The 14848-nt window shown below is 40.8% G+C and overlaps 1 protein-coding gene across 1 annotated transcript in view; it reads right to left on the bottom strand.

The window, feature by feature from the left end:
* ppp2r2ba (protein phosphatase 2, regulatory subunit B, beta a) overlaps window positions 1-14102 on the bottom strand; it is a 47945-nt gene extending 33843 nt beyond the window's left edge. Inside the window, exon 1 of the mRNA XM_031319269.2 lies at window positions 13761-14102. Within this exon, the coding sequence (XP_031175129.1) occupies window positions 13761-13839 (79 nt within the window). The 5' untranslated portion in view covers window positions 13840-14102. The remainder of the gene's footprint in view (window positions 1-13760) is intronic.
* Window positions 14103-14848: the final 746 nt, after the last annotated feature.

Genomic DNA, 14848 nt, shown 5'->3' with positions numbered 1-14848 from the left:
GTGACCCTCAAAAACACTTACTGTAAGTCATTTCCGAGCGTAAAATTGCCTGCTGGTGGGAAAGCTAATTTAGGCTCAGTATTGTACTTTGTCACACACCAGGCCTCCAAACACATTTTATGCTAGGTGGGTCACAGAGCCATTTGGTCAAATCAATGGGAGCTAATCACTGAGAGCCAAGGTTGAGAACAAACTGAGCAAAGCTCATTTTATATAACAGAATGGGAACAAACCTCTACTTATCGACTCATTTAAGTGACCTGTAGCTGTTTACGTACTGGCACTACAAAATGTGCCCAGACCTTCACACAACGTGACCTGAAGTTTTTATTAGTTTTATTAGATTTCATTTGTGATGCAAAGTGATAAAAAAACAGCATGTTGTTTTCTTTTGTAGTCCTTGGCCTCTGACTGAAATCAGCCTGGGAGTCTCTGTTTCTCGAGCCTGCCTGTGAATATGTCGAGCAAATGAGATAACATGATCCCACAGAGTCTCATTCAGTCACGTCTGCGTAATCCCGCTGGAGGAGATGGAGAGGTGAATCCAGAGTAGGGTAACGGTGTCAATGATGGGTTTAAAACCTGGTTAAATTCCAGTGTGACAAAGCTTGTCAAAAGGGCTCTGTGCCTAATCAATGTATGTGAGTAGTTGTCAGCTGCCATCTTAGATGTCCTCTCTTATGTCATAGTTGACAGTTACCCGGTGGTTATACTCTAAGGGTTAATATTGAATATGTGTGAGCCACACATCTTGGCTTGGTGTGTTTACTCTTCCCAGCTTGTCAAATTCAATATGTGTGAATTGTGTACAAATGAAGCTTGGAATACTACCTTCAATGCTATGTAATAATAATTAACATATAAGCTTCCAGTTAGTTTAGTATCCAGTTCAGTTATAACGTTGCTGACAAAACCAAAATGAGTCAATCAAAACCACATAAAACCATAATAACAAGAGTCTACAAGTGGCTCTCTCTAGCATGTCAACATTTGCTAATTAGCACTAAACACAAAGTACAGCCAAAGATGATGGATGGCCCAGAGGAAGCAAGGGGATCATCAAATTAATTACAACTCAACCCGAGAGGACAGTGTAGTATGTCTGTACCATATTTCATGGCAGTCGATCCAATAGTTGTTGTTGACATTTTAGTCTGGGGGCAAAGTGGTGGAGGGAACAACATCTTTACCATCTCTGTTTAAAGAATCTACACTGTGTCAAGTCAACATATGATTGTTTGCTTCATTTGATAAGTCTAATATATATATATATATATATATATATATATATATATATATATATATATATATATATATATATATATATATATACGGTACCATGGATCAGGGATGCACCGAATCCAGGATTCGGCTTCGGATTCGGCCAAATATTGGGCTTTTTGACAGGGTTCGGTTTCTGCCGAACCTTAGAATTTTTTTCCACCGAACCGAACCCTACGCTTGCACTACTCGCGCTACGCTGGTCGATGTAATGACGCCGCCGTTGATTACGGGAAGGCGTTTACGTAGGTGGAGCGTTCAATGCAGTAGGCTATGAGAAAGTGAAAATGGAACTTGTGAGCAGAAAAAGTGTTGTTTGGCAGTACTTTCAGTCAAAAGAAGGTGATTAAAGTCGAGCTACATGTTCAATTTGCAATGCCCATTTGTCTTGTGGTGGCAAGGACCCTAAACAATACACAACATTGCCATTTTTTTCGACGTTTTTGATGCCTTTTTTCACATTTTGTTTTTGCTTTTTCCAACGTTTTAAATTTTTAAATTTTTCTTCTACACATTTTCAGCACTTATTTCTATGTCCCATATTTTCTGATATAAAACAAAAATTTAAAACGGGTCAATGTGACCCGAAGTCAACACAAGGGTTAAGACATTTGCGTATGAAACATCCGAAAGAATACGAGTTGTGCATGAAGGAATCTACAGACAGCAGCCAAAATGCAGCAACTTCAGGTACGGCAAAGGAAGGACAGTCACAGCTAAAAACTTGTGTTAACCAGACGACCCATTTCATTAATGTGTTTACTGTGTTAATGGACTGAGGATGGGAGTAGAATTCGGTATTCAGTTTTGGATTCAGCAGAATCTTAACCAGTGGATTTGGTATTCGGCCGAATTCCAAAAATCTGGATTCGGTGCACACCCTACCATGGATTTTGCATTCAAGATTAAAACTATTTATTACAAGAAAATTCTAGATATAGGCAAATTAGCAGTAATTGTATGGTCAATAAACCTCGAGTTCCAAATGTAACAGGCAGACATAAAGGCTTGGATCAAATAAAGATGTGTAATTTGTGTAAAGTGTGGTGATTCAGCTGTATGACTACTGATATGATATGAAAACTGTGTAGATTTGTATATGGTATGCACTACTTCCTGAATCTTACAGGTAGTTTACAGAGTATCACACTGGCTTAAATGGGCCTAGTTGATGACTAATACGGTTTACACAGGGGGACTCCACCAGCTTCCTTTCCTGTATAAAAATAACAGCTATAAATAAGGTGAGTTTTGCAGTGAACCAGTATAAATGTGCTGCATGTAGATGCTGTTTATCACAAATTGTGACTATCAAAAGTTGCAAAACAAAAATATAAAAAGAACGAGGCAGACGGAGACAGAGAGAGAATTGGTTTGCTGATATATGACTCATCATGTGACATCATGTGCCATCCATCCATTCAGAGAGTTGTGTTTTATACTTGTCTGTTTGTGTATGTGTGTGTGTGTGTGTGTGTGTGTGTGTGTGTGTGTGTGTGTGTGTGTGTGTGTGTGTGTGTGTATGCAGGGGTGGGGGCTGTGAGGAGGCAGAGACAGACTGGTACTTCATGTACTGCTGCTGTCTGCTGCCTCATACAGTAGCATTAGGCTACATTATTTATCCAGTGCCATGGCCTATGTGTAGAACACCCTTCAGACAGAACAGTAAAAGCCTTCACTACAGTATGGCTTGAGAGTGATGTTAGTATCTCTCTCGTCTCACACACGCCACTATAGTCTGTCCATGGTGCTGACAGACAGAAAACACAACAAACGCCTCATAAACAGCTTTCTATATAAAGCCACTGTTGTTCCAGACTATGTTTTGGTTTGATCCCTGCTCCGTATCGACCGTCTTACTCAGGTAATTCTATACAAAAAAAGGCTGTGATGACTCCGCAACAATGGATGGCTATTTTCAGAGGGATAGTGAAAAACTATCCCGGGAAACTATATAAGGGTGAGTGTGATTGGATCACAGCCATTGCCCCTGTGGGTATGGTTGGGTTTCTACAGACAGCTGAGATAAATCCCCAGCAAATCTATTTCTCCACTCTCCTGAAAGCAGATGACATTGTTAGCTCCTAACTTCTAATCGCAATCCTTGACTTCCTGGTTGGGTGTATGTGTATGTAATTATTACTATGTGTATGTTGCCCTTTGACTATCCAACAGAGCCATAATGGGTGTAACACCAACAGAGGACATTGAATTCAGAACGCCCCCTTTGTTCCTCCTGGAGAATTTAAATCAGGAAAGTGTGGGTCCTTGCTCATCTGTCGCAGGGCTTCTGTCTTGGGAAACCTGGACAATGACCCCCCCCTCCTCCCTAGAGAACACTAATGTCAGCCAGACCAGGGGAACTCTAGATTAGAAAGGGAAAACTAACATCTGGGGCCTCAAGCTCTCTTGCCTTTCTATCTATGATCTTATTTTCTTATTAACTTGTAACTATCCAAAGCAAGTCAACGGAATGTGCATGCGCTTGGTCAGGAATATCCTGCATCATTTTCATAACACAGGTTTTACATATGGGACCTGCCCAGTACCACCACAGTTTGCACTTAAGGAAGGAGGTGTTACTCATTCATTTTCACACCCAAAAAGTGCTGTGGAACTACATCCTCAAATACCCTGTTCTCTTTAGCTTTTACTTTCCATGGAATATGGACAGACATTGTGAAGAATTGGATCTCAACCTTTTTTGACTGATGCACCCCACAGCCTATATAATTCTTTAGACGTGAAGACTATCTAGTCGGCCAATCATAGCTTCTCATCTTTTTGGTCATTATTAGTAGCTAAAGATCAGCATAACACCAACTTGTAATCCTGTTTGTGCTTTTATTTTCCTCCTAAAAACATACAAAAGGCCAAATTACTTAAGCTATTCCACGATCTTCCAACGTACCAAATATAGCAACTGCAGAAGTACCCCTAGTTTGGAATAACTGCCATACTGGTCCCTTCTGTATTTACAGTATGCTCTCCCAGTACACATGTTAATCTAAATACAGTTGCAATACACACACATACAGTGTATCTGCCCTGAAGCTAAAAAGCTGATATTATTTCTTTCTGTTGCATTATTTCAAATATGTAAACACTTTGTTTTATTATCTCCAGCACCATTTGTTCTTCTTATCAACTGTGCATATATTGTCTCCTCCGCTGCTGCACAACCTCATTAAAGTTTCATCCAAGCTAGTCTATTCTTCAAAATTCACACAACTTAACAGGGCTGAGAAACAAACAAGAAAAGCTTTTGATCCATGTGTGGCCTGGGTATGCTGAGCACTTGTTAAACATTTGTCTGTGTTAGTCTAATCGTTTAGGTTTTCTATGAAAAGCAAAAGAACAGAGAATAGCCCAGAAGCAAAGAGAGTACTCCAACCGGCAGGGGTGCAACTACCCAGTGTCAGAGGGGTATGCAGCAACAATTTTTGCAATTTCTACCATCGCTTTGGCGCCCCCCATGGTGCTGCGCCCCTATGCGCCGCATATAGCACATACCCACTTTTTGCACCACTGCCAACCGGTGTTGCCTCTAAACTAATAAGTTGGTTGACCACATCTAAGAATTTATCACATTGAAATAATATTCTTTACACAAGCCATCACCACACTGAACGCACACACACTCACTAGCATCCCCCCCGCATGCACGCACACACCTTCACACCTTCACATACGGACCATGTGCAATAACCAATAACCAGTACTTTTAGTGTGTATATTTGTTTCTATTTTTGTGTATATATTTCTTTCAAATTGTTGTCATACTATTTATTTCTTGTCTTTTAGATTTAGATTTATAATACTGGGTGAACCGCTAAAAATGTCGTTGTTCATTTTGCACAATGACAATAATTCTTCTGATTCTGATTCTGATTGCTGTATAATTTATTGCTACATTATTTTTTACAGACGAATAATACAAGATGCACTTCAGGATTTAATGGAAGGGTTTTATTGCGGCAGTGCAAACCTGTCTCACTCAACCCATCAGTATCCTTTATAAAACCCCAGGGACAGATGGGAGAGAAAGAGGAAGCTCATCCTGATGTTCTATATATACCCCAATACCAATAGCATTCTCTGTCCCTGTGCTGCAGCCTGCCAGCCGGAGTAAAGGCCCAGCAGTCCAGCTCGATAAAGAGCCTCTTTGTCTGGCTCTGTAGCTCCCAACAGGAGCATAGTCGATGCTGTACAACACAAGAGGCTCCAACACCGAGGCTAACCTTCAAGTTACAGGCCACAGGTGAAACATTTGTGCTGGTTCTGCATATTGAGTCACCGTATTTGCTTATACGCTGCCTCCTGTGAGGCTGTAGGAGTAAAGGGAGTCTCACTGATACTGCAATCGCTCACTTCTTACGTCTTTGTGAGACTCCGCGGATGAGTGCTGTGTGAGAACGAGGCTGGTATGTTACGGTGTTTTTGTTTTGCTGTGCAAGAGAACGTCACGTTCATAACTGTTCACATAGGCCACTGAGCTCCACCATTCTCCAGAGCATACCATCAGCTTTTAGGTTGACGTCCTTCATTTCAGACAGCTATTTGTTTCCCTTCATTTCATTTCAGTCTGAAAATGATTGTTGTATAACACATAGGTATGTACTTCTTCAATAAAAAAACATTCTTGTTTATGAAACTTGCATCATTGTCACATTATGCCGATGAATAAGAGTAAATGTGAGGAATTTGACCTTAAAGGTCCAGTGTGTAACGTGTTTAGTTGTTCATTATCAAAATCTGTGTTGCCCGTTCACAAACTTGTCCTTTTTCATGAACTGGGGTAGACGCATAGACTGTATATATAATGGACCAACAGATCCTGTTGCTCTGGATGGAGACCAGTGAAGGATATTAGAAGCACTTTTCCGGTGAGTGCTGAGCGTTACTGCGCAGCCTCCAACTGAGAGAGACGACGTAGATGTGACGTGAGCAACCTGTCTGAAAGTTGGAAGTCTTCTGGTAGCTGTGCCAAGAGAAATCTCAATCATTCTGAATATTGCAGAGACGGAGAGCGTAGGTATATGTAAGGAGATAACATAGGCACAGGCTAATTATTGCTAACTAAAATGCTAGTTAACATTAGTAATTAAACTTAAACAGCTAATGTAAGTCCAAACTGCCTGCGAGCTTCTCCTGTACTATATGATAATTCCTCTACTATGTGACAGAAAGTCCCGTGGTTATGACACAATCGTTAGCCTATTTTTACAAAAACGTCTGCTACGGAGCCATAACGTGAGATACAAGGTAATGGAGCCTTTTATACATTGTCGTGTTTCTTTAGAAATAAACAATGAACAAATAAAGTCTTTAAAAGCTTCAGATGTAAAGTTATTCGCTGTCAAAGTGACGTCAAAATGAATGGCAGTCATCAAAATGGCGCCATAAGAGGTACGGGTTGTGAGGAGAAGCTTACCCCCTTGCGTAGATGCTCCATATTCATGCGCCATCTTGAAATACGTTAGCCAGTAAGGGACATACAGGACATACTGCTCCGCTTTTCGTGTTTTTGCTGTCACATGATAAACTCACAGGTGCTTAATGCTGCTAATGGGTATCGTAGCTTCCCGGCCCCGGCAAGTTTGAAAAAGGAAACATGGAGGACCACACATATTCAAAATCCAAATTTCAGGAACAGGAGTCTTCTTCTTCGCTCAGAAAAAGAAAAAGGATATTGAAAAGAGCAAGAGACCGTTTTTTTTAAGTGTGAAGGCTACCGTAGCTGTAATACGTACTTTGAACTGCGTGGTGCAAGAGAGTTGATTACGATGTATGATCTCAACGCTACATGGGAGAAATTCCTACACATTGGACCTTTAACTATCCCAAACCCTACAAATGACAGTTTGTCTACATTTTTCTCTCTTTTGCTCCAACGTAGACATGGACAATCCTCATGTAACTGCTAACTGCCCCTGTTAGCCTCAGGAGGGTACACACTGTATTGCAGACCATGTATTGCAAATGTCTGATGCAATACACATGCAGTCGCCAACCGCTGCTTGTCACATGGCAGTGAGGAGTTTCACCACCAGAGCAGAACAAGTTCCAAGGTCCCACCTCACACCTGACACCAACAGAGGGAGTCACTACTGCAGCAACTAGATGATGTAGAAAGTAACAAAAATAAATAATAAGAGGAAGAAAAACTAAAATAGAGTAAAATAGAAACTGAACCAGAGTATTTGGAGACAAATGACATGACAAAGTGACAGTGGTGGGATTAATAGCAAGAGAGTCAACAGGTCTATATGTAAAAGAATATGGTGTAAGAGTGAATGTGACATATTAACGTGCTATAGTATAGGGGCGGGGAACAAACTGATACAGCATATTGCGATATTTTCATCAATACACAGACGCCAGGTATAGATCTTTTATTATATAAATTGCACTTTAGAATTTAACTTTTTTTGTACTAGATTAATGAAATCAATTGCTTTTTCTGTCCACTGGATGGTGTAGTTAAGTTTTGTTTTCTGGCGAGGGCAATCTCGTAGGGTGACCATGAGTGTGCACGAAGAAGTTGGTGAAAATAAAGATGGACATCATTTAAAGTTGTATAAAAGGTTATGAATGGAAACATATTGCAGACTATCGCAATATGTTTAAAATCGCAATAATATCCTATTGTGACAGAAGTATCGTGATAATATCGTATCGTGGGGCCTCTGATGATTCCCACCCCTAATATAGTATAATATAAACATTATGATATAGTGAGGGAATGAGACATATTGGTGCTTTAATAATATAGTATAAAACATAATATATAGTATATTACAACAATATAACAGTATATAGAGTATAGTATAGTGAACAGTATAACCCAAGAAGTGGTGCAGCAATATAACATGTATAGTATAAGGTAGTGTAAGATATAGCGTAATATGTTGTGTGATACAGCAATTTAACAGAATATAAGAACACCAATATAATATAAGGGATCATATAATATGGTAGAGTATAATACAGTATATAACACGGATATATATATATACGGATATATACGGATATATATATATATATATATATATATATATATATATATATATATATATATATATATATATAACGACGATGAGAGGGAAATAAAATAAAAATGTTGCACGCTGGAAAGCCAAAACCATTAACTGAAAGGTGGTACCATGCTTCATACAGCTTAGGAAAACTGCTGAGTCAAGTGATAATTCTTTGTGGTCATCACTACAAGCGACACCTTATTTGATCCGATTTAATTATTAAATTATGGATTTGTGCAGCTTTACACTTTACTGCATTACAACAATGTGGTTAGGTTGAAAACTACTAGTATGCAGATCCACCAACATGCTTCATGTGGCTCCTTGACTTACCGTCCAATTATTTGACCATTTTTCATCAATGCAAAAAGATATAGGTTTTTAGAGAAAAGAAATGTTATAAATAAAGAGCTAAATAAATAATACTGCATCAATCGATCCTTTCCAAAAAAAACAGAAACACATTTCTTATTTTGTCATTCTAATCTAAAAGGGAAATTCTATTTTCTTCCAACCGCACCACAAGCTCTGCTGCAGAAGAGAACCTGCAAGAAGGCATGAAAGTGTCTTGCTCGAAGGCACTTCAGCAAAGCAGATGTTGTTGTCACAGGAGCTTGTGCACGTGTATTCCACTTTAAAGAGGCACGCTACCAATCGTGCACATCAAATCCAGTTTACTTGTCATGACGGTGAAACAGTTGTATAATGTCTTCTGTGGCTCTGGACGAGCTTTCTAAAGTTTGAGGAAATAACAAAGTCATAGTGATGTCATCTCAGCTCGGACACCTTTTAACAGAAAGGGTCTAACAAAAGATGCTATTGGGTTGCATTATGGGAAATGTAGGGTCCAGAGTTTTTTGGAGCTTGTCCCATGCTATAGACTAAAAGCCAGGATAGCTCTGCCTCTGCTGCTTCGATTTAATAATCTTGCAAGTCCACCAACTTTATGAGAGCGCAATGCTACAATCTCAAGACTAGCCTACCCCTTTAAGGATATTCTCATTTCTCAACATGTTACTTTGTTTGTCAGGGTGGTAAAGTACAAAGAGAAGGACTGGACCGGGTTGGACTGACAACTTCAAGAACTACCACTTTATCTCCTCTCCCTCTTTCTCTCTGGTATCCTTTATGCACCCTTTTGTTCCCTGTTCTCCCATCTTTCTAGCCTCTGCAGAGAAAAGCTGACCAAACTGAAACAGAACAGTCATGTGTGTGGATGCCTGTGTGTGTGTGTGTGTGTGTGTGTGTGTGTGTGTGTGTGTGTGTGTGTTTGTCACCCGGCGGCATGTAAGGACAGGGCGACTAGGAGGAGTGTGTTCTGAGCTGTGAAGTGGGTGTCTGTGAGAATAACAACAACACAGCAGGATGTATGATAACGGCACACATACACTCCAGCATACGCTTTGTTCCTCACCCACAAAACTCTTCAACTCGATGTCATGCTTTGACAAAATGCCGACAGAAGTCCCCCTCGGGCGTTGCCATGACAAGCTCACTGCTCTTCTCATAAATAAAAAAGCCGAGTAAAAATGCAAAATGCACAGATACACATACACACCACAAGACAATTGTCAAATATAGTCCTTAATCAAAAAGACTTTCTCGTCACAGATCTAATCTTAAATATTTATTCTGCTCTTTTTCTGTCACACTCGAAAACGAATAATGTATCGCAGAGTCGCCCTCAGACGCAACAAGAAGCGGAAGGAGGAAGATGGGGAAGCTGAGGCTACGTTGATTGATGGCAGTGTGAGATGTGGCGAGGTGTCAGTTGGGGGCGCACCTTTTCACTGACTTGAAACACATGACAGCAGAAGGGAGACACACATACAAACACGCACCCATCAGAAACCTTTAAGACTTAATCCATCACACCAGAACTGACAGATTAATGTAAAATGGGAAAAAAATAGAACACCAGGGGACAAAAGAGCAGGAACAAACTACATAAAAACCACAATGAGATTTAAACTTACACAGGAGCCCAAACACACGCACACACACATGCACAGACGCACACACACATGCACAGACGCACACACACACACATGCACACACACACACACACACACACACACACACACACACACACACACACACACACACACACACACATTGCGTCTCACTATCTTTGTGGGGACCCATCATTGACATAATGCATTCCCTAACTCCTTACCCTAACCTTAACCATCACAACTAAATGCCTAACCTTAACCCTTACCCTCACCCTAACCATAACCTAATTCTAACCCTAATCCTAAAACCAAGTCTTAACCCTCAAACAGCCCTTTAAAGTTGTGGGGTCCAGCTTTTGGCCCCACAAAGCTGTCCGGACCCCACAAGTATACTGTATTCCCGGTTTTTGGACCCCACGAATGCAGTTAAACAAGAACACACACACACACACACACACACACACACACACACACACACACACACACACACACACACACACACACACACACACACACACACATTTTAAAAAGACACAGGTGAATCTGAGTGATGCTGGCACACTGCTCCCCACACTGGCCCAGATAAACAAAGAGAACACACACACACACACACACACACACACACACACACACACACACACACACACAATATGGTCCAGTATGGGGCTTATATAATGTATTTTCCACTAACATGGTAACTGCACACTTATCTTCCTTGGGGTGAACTTGGCTCAGCTGGGCCGGACATGAATGCTGAGAGAAGTTGAAGAGAGGGAGGGGGTGCTTGAGAGGAAAAACAAAGACTTCAGCGGTGCACCGACAAGCCTCCTCAAGACCAGGACGTCTAATGGAAAGGCAAAGCACGGTAACAAGGTCCCGGCAGGAGGTGCAAACACAAGCGTAAGCAAACCCTGAGGCACTGCCTCCCATGCAACGCAAACACACATTTATGAATTGATTGGCTTCTACTTTTTCTTTATTATTTTTTTTAAACGCTTATACAAACAGTAGATAGCGTGCAGATGACATGGCCTCTGTCATTTTTTACACGTCACATTTCCAGAGGATCTGCCGTGTCATCACACCCCGCCGGCCTCCAGCACATCATGAGATTCAACGTCTCCCACACGCTTTCTCAGTACAACTATTTTCATTTCTCCACACAGAGAGCAATGCAGAATGCAGGATCATGTATCATATTACTGTGGCTGAGCATTGCAGCTCCATGTTTACCGATCTATCACTTCCTCTATTATACCACTCCCTTATCTCAGGCAGAAGGAATGAGAGTTAGAGAGAGAGAGAGAGAGAGAGAGAGAGATGTGTATTGTATGTTTGTTGACCTAACCTCTTAGTAAGACTTAAACAATCATATCTCTACATTTCATATGGCAAATAGTCTTTTTAGCAGTGTATTGTGTATGAATTGTCCAAACATCACAGTTCAACAAATGGTGAGCTGTTGTTAAAATGAACAAAAAATATGAACCAAAGATAACACGATAAATGCTTGAGCATACAAGTTCTCGACCTTGGAAACAGTGCTTTGACAAAAAACCCTTAACTCAACCACATTTTAGTTTTCTTCCTCTCTGGATGGAGTTTGCTCAGTTGTCAAGGAGATACTAAGATAGAAGTCACATAGATAACCACACAGATAATCCTTTGTTTCTGTTATGATGATTACATGGCGTCATCGTGGCAATTTGTCACATGTAACTCTTTTTTTTTATAATTATCTTTTTATTAGGAAATTTCACATCAATTGACAAGTACAAATGGAATTACAGATGTTAACATCGGAATTGTACAGAACCAAAGGTTTTGTATCAAGTCACATGTAACTCTAAGACAAAGATTAGTGTATTTAATGTGTTACACTTTTACTTCAAAGTACACTTTGTTGGCTGAATCTCAAAATGTATTATTCCCTGACCTGGTTGCCTTTACGTCAGGGGTCTTCAACGTTTTTTAAGCCAAAGACCCCTTAACTGAAAGAGAGATGGAGCAGGGACACCCTACTACATTTATTTTATAAAATGAAGTTGCATATTAAACTGGGCCTACAAAAATTTGTAGGGTGGCCTAAAGCATTTATACATACCTGTTTTACATAGAATACTAAGCTATTCAAATAGCCTAATAATTGTTGGCATGATTTTATAACTCATGTTTTAATGTTAAACATGCGTGTGGCACACATCTGTGGATGGCATCAGTGACTACCTTGACTATAGGCCAGTAAGCAGTGGGGATTTATATTTGCTAATAATATGTTGGATTCATGTTAAGACTTTTTAAATTTTGAAAAAACTTTTAAAAATTGAAAATAATTTGGACCCCCCCCCCACCTCTCTTTTCACTCACCTTTCACTCACAAATCAAGAGCAATTTAAACACATTTTAAATGGCTAATCAATGTGAAATTGTTTAAAAGTGAAAGGGAGAAAACAGGGGGTACAACTTTGCTAAAAGGAAATCAATGTGATGGAGCAGAAGAATACAGTAGAGTAAGTGAATGAGTGAGTGAGTGAGGGAGTGAGGGAGTGTATTTTCATCCTCATCCTTCTGTTTACTGAATATATAGCCTACATATAGGTCAGCTCTACAGGCTGTGAAGGGCCATGGCTATGATGACCACCACATACTCTACTCTAGCTTACACTGTAACACACTATCTTCCTTCCTATGCCAGAGGGCTGAGGGCAGAGTGTGCAAAGGAAGGAGGGCAACCATGCAAAGCTAAATAATGCAGTGGCTCAGTCTCCACATTATGACCTAGTAAATGGCTGGTTATACAAACACTCAGACCCTCTTAGGCTGCCCATGTCTGACAACACAATCAGATGGATGTAACAGCTCTTATGAACTCCTTTATTGCTATAAGGGCTGGGGTCAATTCGCTCAATTCAACAATTTAACTCTGCACATCTCCAGAACAATAACTCTGTATAGACTGTCTGTATGTGCTAAAGGTTTTTGACATTTTTGGCACTCTCTGAACCGGGTGAATGGCATGTGAATGAAGTGTGATGCTATCTGGCCTATTGCCACCCATGTTACCTAAATCTAAGCAAAGTGTGAAAGGGTGAGATTAATGACATTAAGGGCCATAGAAGATACTTGTCATGCAACTCCACAAACTGAGTGTCTCTCTTGGCATGCATAGGCCTGTGTGTTGACAGCTCAGTAAGGACGAGTGAAACAAGGAGTTACTCTTTGCACCAGACAGACAATCACACCAAAAAAAAAAAATCCTTTCTTTTCTCATTTCTACATTTGAGAATGGCTCCAACAACTTCATGCACTGTGACACATCTACAGTGGGTTAGTAGCCCTACAACTGGACAACATATAACTTCTGACATCACGCATGTAGCCTGTATGTGTCAGGGGACAGAGTACCAGCCTAAACATTCATGTCATACGCTCAAAGTATAAGCAACTCACAGCCCGTGACAGCCCACTCGGCGTCCCACCCTACCTTCGGTGTGGCAAGTGGAGGACAGGATGGTGCTCGGAGGGCGGAAGAGGTACGGGAGATAACGGGAAAAACATTTCATCTTCTTCTCCGATGCTTGCCGACGGGTGGAGAGCGTTGTGTTGCGGGCTCCACATCCGCACTGACGCCGCGACAGCAAGCCAGAGAGGAACCAGGGGGGTGAGGGAGGGGAAAGAGGCTCTCTGTCCGCGGCGCAGGGGGCTATGACAGCATCACTTTTCGCAGGCAGGCAGGCAGGCAGACAGCGCAGGCAGCAGGCAGCAGGCTCCGGTGAAACTGCGCGCCGCCCGGGGAGCAAACAGCGCACAATGTCAGCGCACCTCCGCTTCCGTGAATGTAGTTGTGTAGAGTGAGAGCAGGACAGGGGGGTCGTCTGTCCTCTCAGACGGGATGTCAATGTAGGCTACGTGTGGTCTGCCGGTGTAAACACCCGCACCCCTTCGTGTTTGTTAAGCTTATTGGAATTAGCCTACAGCTGATTATAGAGATGATGATGATGTTGTTCCCACGATGTTCCAATATGTATCTGACAGGCCACTTATTAGCCTGTTACATGTATAATAGCCTCTACGATACACATATAGCCTATGGGCTATTTTCTAGTGTCACTGTAGCCTATGACTTGATGTTTTATCACATTACTGGTGTTAGTTCTTTATTCTGATATGTAGGAAAATTACAACAGTAGGACTACAGTGTGTGATAAACATAAGCCTATGCCAAAACTTAATGAATCATAGACAAAAGTTGTTTCCAACTGCTGACCAGGTTTTTAATTAATTGGGGTTGGCGCCATCTTGTGGCAATATTTCATATCCTAGACAGCAAATGAGCTCTTATAATGTTGCAAAAATAAAACCAGTAATAAAACCAGTTAAGAATGTTTAGAAAGGAAGTCTCGTAAAATGTGTGCTTGTGCACTTTAACGTGTGGTAATAATGCATGACCATAAAAAAATAGATGAAAAGGAACAAAAAGTTTTTTTAAAAATCGCCTCATACGTCGATTTTAACTATTAGGACTACACGCAGCAGTGTTTAAAAATACTAATATGATTAAATGTAAGTGCT

Source organism: Sander lucioperca, chromosome 1 (genome assembly GCF_008315115.2).
Source record: "Sander lucioperca isolate FBNREF2018 chromosome 1, SLUC_FBN_1.2, whole genome shotgun sequence".
Classification (NCBI taxonomy): domain Eukaryota; kingdom Metazoa; phylum Chordata; class Actinopteri; order Perciformes; family Percidae; genus Sander; species Sander lucioperca.
The sequence above is the reverse complement of the archived record's forward strand: the minus strand, read 5'-3'. Positions and strand labels throughout refer to the sequence as shown.